This window comes from Balaenoptera ricei, chromosome 11 (genome assembly GCF_028023285.1).
Source record: "Balaenoptera ricei isolate mBalRic1 chromosome 11, mBalRic1.hap2, whole genome shotgun sequence".
Classification (NCBI taxonomy): domain Eukaryota; kingdom Metazoa; phylum Chordata; class Mammalia; order Artiodactyla; family Balaenopteridae; genus Balaenoptera; species Balaenoptera ricei.
In genome coordinates this window covers 57,401,103-57,419,177 of record NC_082649.1, presented here as the reverse complement: position 1 = coordinate 57,419,177, position 18,075 = coordinate 57,401,103, and the positions used below count along the sequence as shown (strand labels likewise).

Below are 18,075 nucleotides of genomic sequence, written 5' to 3'. Positions count from 1 at the left end.
GCAGCTTTCATTCCAACTGGTTACACATATAAACTAAGTTCAACACCATTAAACTTGAAATCATAAAATTAAAGAATTGCAATATTGCAAATAATGCATAAGAAAATAAGATCTCAAAGAAAGTATACATATACTTTATACTCTTATGTACTTTGTCAGATCATTTAAATACATAAACCAAAGACACAGTATATATGCCATTAACTTTGAATGCAAAAACTACTATGAAGTTTTTAAGTTTATTTTGCTATCAACATCTATTAAATAAAGGTTTTAAAAAATTATGTTTTAAAGTAACATCAAGGCAGTTTGGAAAAATCTTTCAAATTTTTTAATTTGCATATACCCTACCACCCAGCAATCCCACTCTTAGAAATCTGTCCTAAAGAAAAACAGCACTGTAACTTATGCATTATGTAAAATGCTCAGTCCAGTACTACTTATAATATCAAAAAGATTATAAAATTTGACTCATAATATTGAGACTTTTCCCAAACTAATCTATAGAGTCAATGCAACCCCAGTAAAAATCTCTACAGGTTTGTTTCTTTGTTGTCAGCACTGTATTTTATTTTGGTTTGTTTTGAGTTTGTTTTGTAAGACTTGAAAATCTGATTCTAAAATTTATATGGAATTATATGGAACGGTACAAGAATTACTAAGACATTCAAGAAGAAGAAGGCAGGAGTGCTATGGACTGCGTATGTCCCCCAAAATTCATATATTGAAGCCCTAACCCCCAAGGATATTAAGTGATGGTATTTGGAGGCAGAGCCTTTGGGAGGTAATTACAGTTAAAAGGTAATGAGGGCAGGGCCCTCATGATGGGATTACTGTCCTTATAAAAGAGAAAGAGACAAGAGAGCTGCCTCCCCACTCTTCCATCTCTCCCTAGGTGCATGCAACAAAGAAAGGCCATGCTAGGACATCATGAGATGACAGCTGTGTGCAAATCAGGAAGAGGGCCCTCACCAGATAATGAATCTGTTGGCACCTTGATCCTGGACTGCCCAGCCTCCAGAACTCTAAGAAATAAATGTCTGTTGCTTAAGCCACCCAGTCTATGGAATTCTGGCTTTAAAACAAAGACATGCAAGACCTGCTCTAATGAGGGCAAGATTTAATATAAAACTATAGTTATGAAGACAGTGTGGGATCAGATCAAAGACAAAGCAAATGACAGAACAGAAACAAGAGTCCAGAAATCCACTCAAATATGGACACTTAGTTTCTGAAAAAAAGGTAGCACAGTATAGCAGTATGGAAAGAATGGAACAACTGGATAGCTATGTGGGGAGGGGGGCGGTGGTGAAACTTGATCCCTACCTCACACCATATTGAAAAAAATCTTTTCCAAATGGAGTACAGATCCAAATGTGAAAGGTAAAACAGGATAATAACGGGAAATACTCTGAAGGGTAAGAAAAGAATACTAAAAAACAAAAAACACTAGCCATAAAATAAAATATTGATAAATTGGAATGCATTAAAACTAAGAACTTCTGTTCAAAAGACACCATTAAGAAAGTAAAAGGCAAGCCACAGACTGGAAGCAGATATTTGCAAGGCATGTATCCAATAAAAAACTCCTATCCACACTAAATAAAAAAGAACTCCTACAAATCAGTAAGACAAAGATAAACCAATAGAAAAATGAGCAAGAGACTTAAGTAAGCACTTCGCAAAAGAAGTTATCAGTACACAGATGAAAAATGTTCAATCTTATTAGTCATCAGCGAAATGCAAATTAAAACTATAATAAGAGAACATTACACACCCACCAGAATGGCTGAAATTAAAGACTAGCAAGGATATAGAGCAACAAGGACTTTCATAAACTCCTGGTGGGAAGGTAAAATTCTACAACTATTCTAAAAAACAATGGGCATTACCTTCTAAAGTGGTAAAACTATGTATACCTTTTAACCCAGTGATTCTACTCCTAAGTACATAGCAAAAGAAATGCAGGTACATGTGTAGCAAAAGAAATATACAATAATGTTCACAGCAGCATAATTCATAATAGCCAAAAACTAGACAACCCAAAGGTTTAACTATAAGGTTTACAACAGAAAGCATACTTAAGTGGTACTATAAAAATTTAAAAAATTTAAAAAAAGAAGGAAGCAAATATCAAGAAGTCAGGATGACGGTACTCTTTTGTGGGGAAGGGAAGCAGCACTCCAGTGCTGGCAGTGTTCCTTTTCTTGACCTGGGTGGTGGTCACATAGGGATTCACTTCATAATAATTCACTGATTTATGCATTTATTTTTTACCCTTTTTTCTTTTACCCTCTTTTTACCCTGATTTGTGTACTTATGTTCTACTTGCATGACTCTTATAATCCTTCCCAGAAACTCTTATAATCCTTCACAGAAACAAAAAAGTTGGAAAAAAATCTAATCTGAGTTATAGTGCCAGCTCCAAGTCACATGGAATTAGGAGTTACTTCATAGTTTCCAATCACTAGCTTGAAAATATAGGACTTCTCCCCACATAATGCTATGCTGAACAAATTGTTATCAAATCATTCTGAAAATTTCAAATATTAAAGGCAAAGTATATTATCCTCTCAAATTAAGATAGTCAAAGAAAACACACTTTACAAAAGCAACACTACTATTTGCAAAAAAAAAAATTGTTACTAAAAAAAAAAACAATACCTAGGAACTAAGTAATTTCCCATTTTGTTATCAACAGTAGCATTACATTTTAAATTAATAAGCTTCTTATAAAGGATTTATTGACGAAGAAATTCCAAACTTACCTCTCTATTGGGTGTACCTTCATCAAGTTGCTCTGTAAATGAAGACGTCCTGCTCCTGGTTCTCGTTGGCGTTGAAGAACTGGAGGAAGCCTAGATTTAAAAATTATTGCACAAATTAGAAAGACTACATTGATGAGCGCACTATGTACTAGGTAGTCCTTCTCACAGTCCATGCCCAAAGAACCCAGTGAAAGGAAGGAAAAGAGCAAATACATGAAAAACAGAAAAGGATAACTGAAACATAATCAACTAGCAGACCCAGGCTACCTACTGGGTCCTTGGTCTGATTCTGCCACCAACTAGAACTATGATCTGAGCTAAATTAACATTTTGAGGGCTAACGTTAACCTCAAAAATAAGGTCGTGATGATAACATAAGATGATAACATTAGGACTTCCCTGGTGGCACAGTGGTTAAGAATCCTCCTGCCAATGCAGGGGACACGGGTTCAATCCCCGGTCCAGGAAGATCCCACGTGCCGCGGAGCAACTAAGCCTGTACGCCACAACTACTGAGCCTGCGCTCTAGAGCCCGCTAGCCACAACTACTGAGCCTGCGTGCCACAACTACTGAAGCCCACACACCTAGAGCCTGTGCTCCGCAACAAGAGAAGCCACCGAAGCCCACATACCGCAAAAAACAGTAGCCCCCGCTCACCGCAACTAGAGAAAGCCCATGAGCAGCAACGAAGACCCAACAGAGCCAAAAACAATAAACAAATAAATAAAATTTTATTTAAAAGATGATAACATTAGGGGAAACTGAAACCAGGTGAGAAGTATATGAAAACTCTCTGTACTATCTTTGCAACTTTCCTATAAATCAAAATTATTCCAAATTTTAAAGTTCATTAAAAAATAAGGTTGTCAATTCAATCTTTAAAGTGTCATCCAGCTCTAATATTCAATATAATGAACTGCACAGGTAAACATCTCTCTAGTCAAGGGCCTTGCTTTGAGAACACCATGCACACCATAGCCCAACACTGAGATGCCAGTCCATTTGCTCTGTAAAGGAACACATGACTCCTATACAGAAACCCACAGGAGAAAGGGCCCCAAATTTAAACTAGGAGTCTGAGGTGTACTCTAAGGTGAGCTAAAAACAGTCCAAAAAGTGTAAAACCAAAACTTCAAGACCCCCCATCACCCATAACAAGACAGATCTTAACTCATCTCCACAAAGAAATGTCTCAATGTCTTACCCTTTTGTAGTCTGTACAGCACTACCTAAAAAGGCATTTAATAAATATTTGTTAAATAAATGACTGAATGAACAAATGGAACGCTAATCTGTCAAGTCAGTACATACTGCTGTGGCTATGCTAGAACAGAGAGGTCACGAGGAATGTTGCACACACATACACACACTCTACACACACATATACATATTCAGTTTACAATAAGTCTAACATTTCTAATCAAGACAGATGTTCAATAAACGGTGCTGGGACAAATGGCCATCCATATGGGGGAGCAATATCAATCAGATCCTCACTTCATACTTAAGCTATATTAAAGATCTAAATGATTTTTAATTGAAATATAAGAGAAAATATGAGAGTCTATTTCTATAATCTCTGAATGGGAAAGAGATTTTTATGTCAGAAGCAGAAATCAAAAGGAATAGATTAATTGGGAGGAGGGGAAAACATCAACAAAACATGACAAAGTTTAATAACCTTTTTTTCTAAACAGCTCTTATAAGTGCTTAAGTCAGAACTCAGAAAACTCACCACCCCAGTCTTCTTTTCATCTAGGGCAGGTGACCTGAACTCCACCAATGAACATACCCACACAAGACACTGAGTCATAAGTGGGTAATATGAGAAAACAGACATGCAAAATTAATAAAGTTCATCAGCTGGTGAACATGGAGACACGGAGCTTCATGCAGTCGTTCACAAGAGCTGTGCAGTGCAAGATGCAATGCTGCCAAACTGAGGCGGCTGCAACATTCTTATTAGTGCAGCCCCCCAAGTGTGGCTGAGCAGAGCAATCAGCCCAGACTTTCAGGCCCTCCTGAAAATTCTGTAAGTCACCAACTATTCATTAATAGATCCCTTTTCTGCTTAACTAGCTAGACTGAGTTCTGTTGCTTACAGCGTAGAATTCCAGCACACACATACCTTCTAAAAGATGAACCAGAAAAATCAACATGTGACAGAAGGAATTAGCTATGTGCAGCAGTTACCTTAGGGGATAAGATATCCCTTTCTCAATCAAGATAAAACAGAAACAGTAAGGCCTTAGAATTTTAAGCAACAAAATGGTTGAATGTGAAATAAAGCTGAAGCTTATCAATGTTTTAAATGTCTAGAAAATGTATGAAGCCAACATTGTGCTTAGAAAATGGGAAGGGAAAGCAGTCACTGGACAGAGTTTACCCAGGACTGAAACAAAAATCTTAAGTATTCAAAGCACTTCAGAAACAGTTCTCACTGAAGTTGAGGGAAGTGCAATAACCCTTCCCACACCTAGACCCATAAATTTCAAACCATGCCAGCTTCAAAGGCTGTAGATGTTTCAAACACTACCACTATGACCGGGAGAAACTCCATTTGCATCTACTTTTAAATGGTTGTATGTAATATCTCCTTTAATAAAAGGACCACCGGGACTGCCCTGGTAGTCCAGTGGTTAAGAATCCGCCTTCCAATGCAGGGGACACGGGTTCAATCCCTGGTTGGGGACCTAAGATCCCACATGCCACGGGGCAACTAAGCCTGCGTGCCCCAACTACAGAGCCCACATGCTCTGGAGCCCACGCGCCACAACTAGAGAGGAACCCGCACGTTGCAACTAAGACCCGACGCAGCCCAAAAAATTAAATAAATAAATAAATAAATAAATAAATAAATATTTTTAAAAATAGACCAAAAAATAAATAAATAAAATAAAAGGGCCACTGAGAGGGCAAAAAGTTAGGAAAGTGATTAGAGAAGTAATACTAGGCTAAAGGATATAGCTCTTAGCTAACCCTCTCTGTTGTGATGCCATCATATCCAAAAAATTTGGGGGTTAATAACTCAGCTTTCCAAATGCCCAGATGCCAGGACAGGGCTACTTCAGACAGGGACCTTGAAATCACTTGAAAAGTACACCTCCACTGTGAATTTTTTTAAGTGGCACTATGTCTTTTTACTTTGGCCTCATGTGAGCCTAATTGTAATTGGAGCCTCATCAGCTCTGGATAAACCGGCAAAATCAAATGTTGGGGTTTATAAAGTTAAAGAAGAGGTTCTAACACAGACTGTCCTCCGAAAAGTAGTACCACGTGGCAAGGTTTGGCCTGATGGCTTGTAGATCTTCCTCTGGAGTTGCAAAAGTAAGGAACACATGAGGGAATGGATATGACTGTAAAGTATAAAACATGCATAAAAAACTAACTGTACTTGAGTGTTTATCCCAAAGTCCTGGATCTTTAACAGGCTATCCTCACTTCAAAATATATAAGGATTTAGATTCCTTCAAACTAAATTTGGTCTAATTAATTCTCATAGCTTAGAAATCTGTCTTCAGATTTCTCATGGCTATTTACCAAAAAAACCTGATGGCTATAACCAGGCTCACAATTAATATTTTTATTGCCAACTAACTGATTATTAATTGACCATAGCCCTCAACTTCAGTATAAAAAAACCCATTTTAGTTACTGTGGTATGCAGAATTTGAAGATGAACCCAAATGACCCTCACCTTGTGAATATGAGATTATCACTGCCCTGATTATCTTACCTTACATAGCAAAAAGGTTTCTGCAGGTATATTTAAGGTTACTAACCAGTTGACTCTGAGTTAACTGAAAGGAGATTGTCTGGATGGGTCCAACCTAATCACACAAGCCCTTCAAATGAGCCCAGAGTGCAGAGGCAGCAGTAGAAAGCAGAGAGATGTACTCCTGCTACCCTGAAAGAAAGCAAAAGGCCTGTGGGGGCCAAGTGGCAAGGAACTGTGGGCAGCCCTAGGAGCTGAAAGTGGTCCCGCTCAACAGCCAGCAAGAAATAAGGACCTCTGTCCTACAACCACAAAGGACTAAATTCTACCACGACCACGTGAGCATGGAAGAGGACCCTCACCTCCAGATGAGAACACAGTTTGGACAATAGTTGATCTTAGTCTTGTGAGACCCTGAGCAGGGAAGCCAGTCATGTCATGCCAGACTTCTGACATACAGATTGTGAAACAATAACTGGGTTATTAGGCAGCAAGGTTGTGGTAATGTGTTATGTAACATTAGGAAACTAGTACAGTCACCTTTAGGAATAATAAGCCTTGAACACCATGACTTTTCATTACCCATCAAGACTCTATCAGATGTCACCCTGATCCTCTCACACTCCCACCACACCAGGAGTAACTGTCTCTCAACCCTATGGTACAGAGACTACATCTACCCTTCAAGACAAATGCAACACCAGCACAGCACCTTAGCAGGCTCTGTTAAATAAAGAAGCGTTCTATAACTACAAATGCTTTCAAATACTTTCTCTTTTGATTCTCACAACCAATCTGCAAGGTAAACAGGACAGTTATCATCCCCAATTCCCTGACAAGAAAGTAAGAAGCTCACAATGCTTATGTGGCTTGATCAGGTTGCATACTGCAGCATCTGGGTTAGCAAACAGGTCTTCTGAGCCCCTCATCCACTTCCCCAGTATTCTTTGGATCACTGTTTCTCAAATTTTTTTCACTGGGACCCACAGTAAAACAACAACATCCTTTTCACACAGACACTTCTAAAACAAGTTTTACGAAACCTTAACCTTTACAACATAAGATGCCACATTTTGACCTAATCTAGTCTTTCATTTAAAAAAAAAAAAAAAAGCTGATCCCAATCCACAGATTCCACAACCCACCTGAACTGCTTTCATCATACCATGTTGTCTGTATAAGAACAATGTTGATAAACATGGCCACTAACTAGTAAATCCAGAATACATCAAATATATCTAATATATTTTAAATATACCACAAAATAGAAATTAAAAAGCATTAATTCTAGGTTGAACAACAAAATCTAAAGACAACAAAAACACAAATTTTGGACATTCACATTACTGGGAAGTTCTACACTAAAGTCAAAACTATGTTAATCATAGTTTATTCCATAAGGGGCTCTATTATCTGGGAGTTTTCATAGAAAGAATTACTCAAAATAGCTGAATTGTTAGATAGATATCTATCTAAAGTTACAGATTCAAGATGGTTAAACCTCACTAATACCTGAAGGGGTTTGGAGATAACAATGAGGTTTAACCATTTTGAATCTACACTTTTCTGAAATCAGGTTTCACCTTTCCGACAATAACTAATTCTAGTTTTCAAATATAAAAGGAAATTGAATATAATTTAACATTTTCTAGGTCAGTTGTCATTCCTGTCAATATGCTACTTGTAGTATATCTTCTCTGTCCATTTTAGCCTGCTACTAGTTTAGAAGCTAGATAACTACATTTATTGGAATTGTAGACAAAATAAGCATAAGGAAGCTCTAAGTGAGGGATTTTTTAAAGTATTCTTATGAACAACATACATTAACTATGGAATGTGAAGTTAGTGACATTAAAATTTTGGCTGCTTAGAGGCCTTTTGACACTACTCAGTTCTCAAGTTATGCCCCCAATAGATGAGATGTTATTCTTACACAAGCATAACAAACATCTGGCTTCACTTCTCCCTCCCACACCCATGGTAATCAATCATGGCAAGGATATAGCCGTAGACTCCTTCTCACCACAGCACTCCTGAAAGTCTCTGCCAAATCCATCCGACATCCCAGCTATAAAGGAATGGCCAAAGTAACTGGGAGTTAATGCTTCACATAAACCTCTGTTTACTAGTTACCAAAATTATTAGAGCTTTCTATTATGTCTGTAATAAAGTACCTTCCACATCCTGACATCTAAATAGTAGTGCCGGAAATGAAATATTGCTATTTATGTTATAAATGCTTACCTCTCAAAAACAGCCCTTTAATGTGGTGAGATCCACTCATTCAAAAGTAATTTAAGGAGACTTCTAGTTAAACATAGTAGATTGGCTACATATGTTCCTATTTTCTCTCCCTCCCAAAGAGTTAAATTTCAACCAATTTTCAGAAGATTGGATGTGAATGAAAGAATACTAAAGTAACAGTACTGCTGACACCACTACAACCCCATGGAGAAGGGAATAGTGATGAGAAGAAGCCTATTTTCATCCCCAGAACCCTAAAAAGACTTAGGACTTGAAGCAAAAGTTATAAAGCAAGATGAGACAGGATCAAAACCAGAAAGATTGGCTGAAAGAGTCCCCAGGTCCCCTGTCCCACCTTACATAGCCTCTGAAGAAACAGATGTTTATTTTCTGGAGCCAATGAGGCTTTAAACTGGGTGAAACCAAGCACCACAGTAAGACAGGAGAGAAGGGCAAAGTGTGTGACTAAACTGAGCAGATTAGGCGATATTCTGCACAGTGAACAATGGAACCTCCAGCAGTCCTTCTCAGACCTGCTTCCAGAAAGTTGGCAGCTAGGCCTCTGGTTACCAACATGTAGATATTTCTCCCAACAATAAAACCAGTTTACAGCTTGCCACCCACCAGTGAGCCCCAGTGTCAATCACATGCTACTTCCAAATAGCATCAGATTGTTAGTGCCTCGCCCTTAAATATGAATAGATAGCCCAGAGCACTCAATAAAGAAAATTTCCAATGTAAGAGGGAGCCAAAAACAAGAAGAAAAAAAACCCCAAAACCAAAAAACAAACACGGCACTTCCCTGGTGGTCCAGTGGTTAAGACTCCATGCTCCCAATGCAGGGGTCCCGGTTCAATCCCTGGTCAGGGAACTAGATCCCGCACACCACAACTAAGACGCAGCACAGCCAAGTAAATAAGTAAATAAATAAATAAACAATTAAAAAAAAAAACCCTAACACAATAAAGATTAAAAGAAAACAAAAGAAAAGAAATCCCCATTATTCTCAGAGAGAGAAAAGATATATCAGTACATCAAGAGCAATGCTACGAAAAAGCAAAAGACAATAAGAAACAGCCTTGGGAAATTTAAAAATAGAGTAGCCAAAATTAAAAATTCAATTGAAGAAAACTAACACAACATTGTAAATCAACTATACTTCAATAAATAAATATATAAAACAAAAAATTCAACTGAAGAGTTAAATTGAAGCACACTCTCAAAAATAGAACAAAAAAATAAAAATAGACCATAAAGGGTAAAAAATAATAAATGAGAATCTATCCTGAAGGCACAAAAGCTAACTAACTGGAATTTCAGGACAGAAGAGAAAAAACAAAGGAGGGAATTATCAAAGAAATAATACCTAAAAGTTTCCAAGAATTTAAGCACAGGAGTCACCACACTTAAAGCGTCCACTGGATGTCCAGCACAATGCAATAATAAACACTGTTTACTTCTCTTCCTCCCCAAAACCCAAAACCCATTGAAATGAAGGTTAAAAAATATTAGAAAACCAGACAGATTAACACTCTAGAACAAGAGAGAGAACACCACAGGCAAAAAGAAAATAAATTTTTGAAGACTCAAAGGCAAAAGGATTCAAACTGGTGGAAAAATCAGGGCAAAGGTAGCCATAACCCTAAACACGCACAGAAGGCTGCGGGAGAGGCAGCAGCAACTTTCTGCAACAGGAAGAAAAAAAATCACAGTTTTAGACACTCTAAAGGGAGATTACTGCTCTCAGCAATGTGTTAAGTGTCTGCAAGACAAACAGGTACGTGGGGTCAGCCTCCCCCAACCCAAATAGATCTCCAGACAACAGTAACAGCCAAATATAAAGAGCAATACCTTGGAGGAGTTAGCGCTCCAATAGCAGGGGCTGGTACCACAAAGCAGCAGGGTAACAATACGCCCCAGTCTGACCAAGGCAATCCCAGTCCCACCCAGTTCATGCCAGTTTATGTTCCAAGATAACTGCCAGTAGCGTCCCCGTTCATTCATAAGAACGTTTGGATAATAAATCGTATGGTCACCTTTCAAAGCAGGACTCTCTGTGTTTTGGCTGGCCCTCCACACAGGAGAGTAGCAGGTAAGAGCAGAGAAAACCCATGTTAGCTACCGAAATAAACCACCCACTAGGTCTTCATAAATATAAACAAACAACCAATAATAACAAGACACTTTTCTCAAAAAAAAGAAAAAAGACAAACGATGACAAGTATGAAGAAATATAACAAGTAACCCAGAGCAATCAGATAAATCAAGGAAGGGAACTTAAATATGTATGTACGTATAATATATAACACTTATCCTGCAAGAGTTTTGAGAAGCTCTAGTTTCCGTTAAAACACAAGCTGCTACTGAAAACTGAAACAAAGCAACAAGCGTAGTACTCTGGTTAAGAGAATGGGCTTTAGAGCAAGACTGCCTGGGTTCATATCTCGGCTCTACCACTTAGCTGTGTCGTACTAGCTGTCTACCACAGACAAGTTACTTAACCTCCCTAGGCCTCAATTTCTTATCTGTAAAATGGGTATAATACAAATCCACACCTTTTATTATTTCATGTATTAATTTAGTTAATACATGCAATGCACCAAGAAAGCACCTGGCTAAAAATAACTATCCAGTGTTGACTAGTGTTATTATTTGTGGAAATTAAATATATGATTAGGGTTTCCCTAGTGGCACAGTGGTTAAGAATCCGCCTGCCAATGCAGCGGACATGGGTTTGAGCCCTGGTCCAGGAAGATCCCACATGCCACGGAGCAACTAATCCTGTGCGCCACAACTACGGAGCCTGTGCTCTGGAGCCTGCGAGCCACAACTACTGAGCCCGCGTGCTACAACTACTGAAGCCTGCACACCTAGAGCCCGTGCTCTGCAACAAGAGAAGCCACTGTGATGAGAAGCCCGTGCACCGCAACGAAGAGTAGCCCCCACTCGCAGCAACTAGAGAAAGCCCGCGTGCAGCAACGAAGACCCAACGCAGCCAGTAAATAAATAAATCAATAAATATTTTTTTAAAAAAGGAGGGGGACTAAAAAAAAATAGAAGAAGAAAACTGGAAATTTTCTAGCATCAAGGAAAAAAGAAAAGATTCAAAGATCAAGTAACTACCAATAAAGAAAGAACAATTTGGAATTAGACTTTTCATCTGCACACAGGATGCTAGAAGATAAGGAAGAAAAACAGTCAACGGTCTGAGGGGAATTTTTCAACCTGGAGTTTAATAGCTAGCCAAATAAATGTTTAAGTGAGAACGTCTTCCTAATATTTTGTGATTTAGAAGGTGAAGAAGCCAAATGCTGTTAGTTAAAATCCTATACTTTTAAGAGCCCTGACCTTTATCAACACATTAACTGAATTTCTACATCAAAGCTTCCAGCCCTGCTTTCTCACCTGGGCCCAGGAAGATGCACTTTTGAATCTGCCTACAGCTTCCGTGGGATGTAAAGTTAAGGCATGTATAATTTGCATCTATGTCTTGGGGTCTTTGAACATCACAGTTTAACAAATTGGGTTAATTCATCCCAAAAGCTACAGAGACAAAGACTCTCTCATAATTTTTTTCCTCCAGCTCTTCCTATCAAACTAAGAAGCAGATGAAAGAACTTTGTATGGCCCTTACCCCATTCAAGTTTCACAAAGATTTTTTAAATCACATGAACAAGTTTGTTTACATATATGTTTAAATTATTTAAAACATGAGAACTTAATGTATATTCTATATAAAGTAATACAAATAGGCACTCTATGCTCCCTGGTCAAAATACAGATTTATAAACACTCAAGACATTCTGATTTTTCTGATCTAAATATTCTCTCTGGGAGTTATGCTTTTTAGATTGAGGCTAGTTATTTTGCCAAGTGGCATTTACAAAAAGCCTATGTTCCTTCAGAAGGCGACTCTTTCCTCTGCTGTCTGTGGAATTTTTAAAAAATTTCTATTACATAAACTATTATTTTGAGGCCCCACTCTAAAAAAGCTATAATTCTGCAGGTTTGGGGTAGGCCCACATTTTGCTTTCTTTTTAATTTAATTTTTTTTTGTGGTAAAGTATACATAACATAAAAGTTACCATTTTAAACATTTGTAGGTGTACAGTTCAGTGGTATTAATTATATTTACACTGTTGTGCAACCATCACCACTATCCATCTCCAGAACTTTTTCATCCTCCCAAACTGAAACTCTGTTCTCATTAAACAATAATTCTCCACTTCCCCCTCCCCTCTCCAGCCCCTGGCAACCACCATTCTATTTTTTGTCTCTATGAAATTGACTAATCTAGGTACCCCATACAAGTGGAATCATACAATTGTCCATTTGCGCCTGTGCTTTTTATAATTTTTAAGTTTCAGTAATATTTGAAAAAGGCTGAAAATGTTAAAAAATATTTTTATTCATGGCACTACATATATCCTAAGAAGTTAGAAAGTATTCTATATTACTTTTTAATAATTTTTATCAAATTCATTCTGTAAGGAATTTAAAAATCTAAGTAGATATTTGCTGTTAAAAAAATATTAAATGGAGGGACTTCCCTGGCAGTCCAGTGGTAAAGAATCCGCCTTCCAATGCAGGGGACACGGGTTCGCTCCCTGGTCAGAGAACTAAGATCCAGCATGTCGCGGGGCAACTAAGCCGTGTGCTGCAAACTACAGAGCCCACGCGCTCTGGAGCCTGCGCGCCACAACTAGAGAAAAGAAAACCCGCACACCACAACTAGAGAGAAGCCCGCGCACCGCAACTAGAGAGAAGCCATGGGCTGCAACAAAAGATCCCACATGCCTCAACGAAGATCCCCCGTGCCGCAACTAAGACCCGACGCAGCCAAAAATAAATAAAATAAATAAATAATAAATAAATCTTAAAAATATATATATTAAATGGAACTTGATTTGAAATTTTTAAATTTTATTCTTAATTAGTGATTAGGCTTCACGTCATCATCAGAATTGAACAAATGTTTACTTAAAATAATATCTGCCAAAGAGGGGTTCAAATAATCTTAGCACCAACCAAAGAGAAGTGACTGGGGACTACAGAAGGCTGTCTTTTTTTTAAATGGGTTTATTTATTTATTTATTTATTTATTTATTTTTGGCTGTGCTGGGTCTTCGCCTCTGTGCGAGGGCCCCCCCTAGCTGTGGCGAGCGGGGGCCACTCCTCATCGCGGTGCGCAGGCCTCTCACCATCGCGGCCTCTCCTGTTGCGGAGCACAGGCTCCAGACGCGCAGGCTCAGTAGTTGTGGCTCACAGGCCCAGTTGCTCCGCGGCCATGTGGGATCTTCCCAGACCAGGGCTCGAACCCATGTCCCCTGCATTGGCAGGCAGACTCCCAACCACTGCGCCACCAGGGAAGCCCCAGAAGGCTGTCTTTTACTGAATGCTTTCAAAAACTTAAGGGACCCTTACAGTGTTACTAACACCATCACTATTACTATTACTGAAAAGTTTTGCAAATATTATGATGCAAATCATTCATTTCTCCCATAATTATGAACACCTGACAACTCACTCTACTTGAAACATCCCTATCAGGCAATCTCCCCTCTGGAAAGCAAGCTAAGAACCAGGAAGTATGCACACACAGGCCTCCAAAATCTCGAAACAAATGTCTCAAAATTTGTGTTAATACACTAATATACACTAAAGAATCTCTTAGGTACTTGCCCTTATTTTACACAAAATTTTAGAAGTTTAGTGTCTTGTCTTGATTTAAAGCCCAAACAATTCAGAAGCTGGAAGAACGACACTGGGCAGATAGCAAGGGAGACTACAAAGTAATTACAAAAAGTAGACCAAAAACAAATAAATCCTCCTGAGTGGGTAAAAGGGAATTGTCTTTCACACCCCATTAAATTCCTGAGGGCATGGTGCCTTCATCACAAAATAATTCATACTCAAAAATGAAGACATTGATAATATTATACAAATTCAGGATCCTTTGCACAAGAAAACAAGGATATGCGTAATCTGTTATAAAAGGACTGTCCCATCAAAAAATATCTGTTTAATTCATGCTTGAAAGAAATCCTTAACTCTGAAAACAATAATCCAGAACTTCGGGACTTCCCTGGTGGTGCAATGGTTAAGAATCTGCCTGCCAATGCAGGGGACACCGGTTCGATCCCTGGTCTGGGAAGGTCCCACATGCTGCAGAGCAACTAAGCCCGTGCGCCACAACTACTGAGCCCGTGTGCCACAAGTACCGAAGCCCACATGCCTAGAGTCCATGCTCTGCAACAAGAGATGCCACCACAATGAGAAGCCCGCACACCGCAACGAAGAGTAGCCCCCACTCGCCACAACTAGAGACAGCCCGCGCGCAACAACGAAGACCCAATGCAGCCAAAAATAAATAAACAAAATAAATAAACAAATAAATCCAGAACTTCTCAACTTGAAGGGTTCTGAATAGCTGAGGATCAAGACCAGAAAATAATCAAGTTTCTATCAGCAGTTGATCACTAACAATTTACTCTGGCATTCTGAATAAATAAATATATGTTATCAAAGAGGATTGTTTTCAATCTTTTGTATACAAGGTGATATTATTTGCTCCACATGCACTGTCTCACCAGAGGCATCAACCCATAGAAACTGGGAGCTCTAATACATTATCTTTTAACTAGCTCTTTTACTATCATTCTAAAGACATCCTCCCTTTGTTAAAGCTCATGAAAAAAAGATAATATTACAAATGAGCACCTTGGAGCATATTCTTCTTAAACTATTTTCACTATTTCTGTGTGTGTATATATATATATACACACTTATATACATACTTTCCCCACAAAGGAAGCCCCTACACACTTTTTCAATCTTTTACTACAAGTTAGAGCCTACGTCTCTGTAGGCTCTAACTCTAGCTGTGTGACATCAGGCAGGTTACTTAACCCCTTTGAGCCTCACTCCATGTATGAAAGATTCTCTAAGTTGTAGAGTTATGTGAGAATTAAACAAAATAATACAAGCAAAATGCCTAGCATAGAGTAAGAACCTAATAAAATGATGGCATTTTTTTAAGGCTGCGGAATAACTATCTAATATAACGTGTTTAACCAATTTTCTAGCGTTGAACATTTTTGGCCAGATTTTACCTATTAAAACAACACTGAAGTGAAAATCCATGTGGCTAACTGCTTAATACATCCTAAATTTTCTTAGAATAAATTTCTAGAGGTGGAATCCTGGATCAGTGATATGTATAGAGTTCCTTACATTCACTACCACACCTGTTTCCCCACATTCCTCATCTGTACCTCAATTTTTAGTTTTTCCTTTGTTTCTTAAATAATGGTGTTTTGTAAAATTTAAAAGCTTGCGGTAAATGGTATGAAAAGTAAAATTCTAGTACTGAAATCTTAATCACTATTTACGTTTCACTTGGGAGAATGAACAAGCTTTCGGTACCATGTACCTATGTATCTCAACCACTGTTTCACTCTAGGGGACCTTTACATTTTTAGAGAACAACTTCAATTTACAGTTTCAGAATAAATTCAATAGTTGTTTGATTTAGTAGTTGTTAATTAGTTAGCTATATTTAAGTTGCATACGATAAATGTTATGTTAAAGATGTTTAGAAATGCCTCCAAATTAGTCAAAACTCAGCCTTTCTTGTAGAAACTCTAAAGTTAAGAGAGAGATTTGCTCCATCTGTTGAGACTCTGAAAGGCTGGGAAGGAATTTAGCAGAAGCCCTCCCCTCTGCTGAAGGGACCACGTGCTGCCAGCACCCAAACACACAATCACAGCTGCTTAGGAAACTGCTTCTGCTTCTTTAAATTAACACTACTAACACGCCCCCTTTTTCCTGAAAACCGTCATTTCCTGAAGCAACAGCGTTCGTGAAAAACAAATATTAACGAGACTTGAAGAAGCAGAGCCGGGCTATGGACAGGCGCAAGCCCTGCTGGGCCGCACAGTGTCAGCCCCTCCGCCCGTCCCGGATCAACCAAGTTATGCGAAGTGACTAACTCGTGACAGTCGCGGGCGCTGGACGCCGGCCACACCGCCACCTCTTTCAGGTCCCAATGCTCCTGCAAGCAGCCTGGGCAGGAATGGCTCGACCCCTGGCCCTCACGCCTGGACGAGGGTTTGGAATTAGACTTCGTCACGGGCCAGGGGCCCCTCCGTACTCAATCTCGGGTCGGGGATCAGAGAGGGGACTTCAGTCGAGAGATCAGATGTTACAAGGGACCCTGGTTTTCCCATTCCGCCCTCACTCTTGAGTTGGGGTCTCGGATAGTTGGTGGAACCTTCGATATGGGTCAAAAATCATGCAAGATCGGAGCCCTTCTCACTTATTCTCAGACCGGGTTGGGCATTAGGGAAAATTACCAGAGGTCAGGTGTCACAAATCCAGCCACCCCCACAACCAGAACGGAGTTTTGGGTTGGGGGACCCGGGTCAGGAGTCACGGAGGACCTGGACCGCCTTGAGCTCTTTCCCAGTCCGGGGTCTGGGGGAAGCCTCAGGTTAGAGGTCAAAGGTCAGGGAACTAGGGGAGCGCGGCGGCCATAGTACCTGAGGAGAGGCCAGCGCCTGCTGGAGCTGCTGCTGCTCCTCGCTGATCTTTTGCTTCAGTTTCTTGAACATGGCGCAACGCGGGTTCCTGAATGTGAATGAGACCTGAGGGCGAGTGCTCTGAGAGACCCGGCCGCGGCGGCGACGGAGGGTTCTCTACACCAGGAACCGCGGGGGCCGGGCCTCGCCTCTCCTCCTTGGCCTCGCGGGCGGGTCGGCACACTCGTCCTGCGGGTGTCGGCGTCGCCGCCGCCGCGTCTCTCTCTTCTGGGTGCCACCGGTTGGCCTCGGCCCCCCATCCAGCCCCTGCGGCGGCGGCGGCGGCGACAACAACGGCACCAGGTGAGCGTGTGCCCAAGGCGCCTGCGCGGCCTACGTGGAGCTCGCCGAGGGAGCGCTACGGAGCGCCGGAGGGGACAAGCTGGAAGTCGGGCCCGCACATGCGCGCTCCAGGGTCGCTCCCGGAAAATCCAGGGGTTTGCGCTGCGTATGCTCACTGCGTGCCTAGATGCCCTCAGATCCGGATCCCGGGCTCGTCGGAACGCTACGCTGACGCACACCGGGGCTTCGGCGCTGCGAAGTCTGGTGGGGAGGGTGCTGCTTCTTTTGAGGACCGCAAGGCTGACAATCCTGCCGCAAAGAACTGCATGTGTGGGTGTCCGGGGTGCGAGAAGACTGCCGAGGGCTCTGAAGGATAGTGTACTTTTGTTCAGTATTTGTGGTTAGGATTCTCTGCCTTCAGTGTCTCGTACTCCTACTGCTTCCCAGAGGGGCCCTCTTCCCTTCGCTGCACTCTTCCAGGGTTCA

At 40.3% G+C, this 18,075-nt stretch overlaps 1 protein-coding gene across 4 annotated transcripts in view; it reads right to left on the bottom strand.

Annotated features, from left to right (window-relative positions):
* GOLGA4 (golgin A4) overlaps positions 1-17,652 on the bottom strand; it is a 114,381-nt gene extending 96,729 nt beyond the window's left edge. For all 4 annotated transcript variants that reach the window (XM_059939166.1, XM_059939167.1, XM_059939169.1 and 1 more), the window contains exons 1-2: positions 17,269-17,652; positions 2,769-2,858 (exon numbers count right to left, since the gene is read on the bottom strand). In XM_059939166.1, coding sequence (XP_059795149.1) covers positions 2,769-2,858; positions 17,269-17,340 — 162 coding nt within the window. In that variant the 5' untranslated portion in view covers positions 17,341-17,652. The remainder of the gene's footprint in view (positions 1-2,768; positions 2,859-17,268) is intronic.
* Between the last annotated feature and the right edge of the window lie 423 nt (positions 17,653-18,075).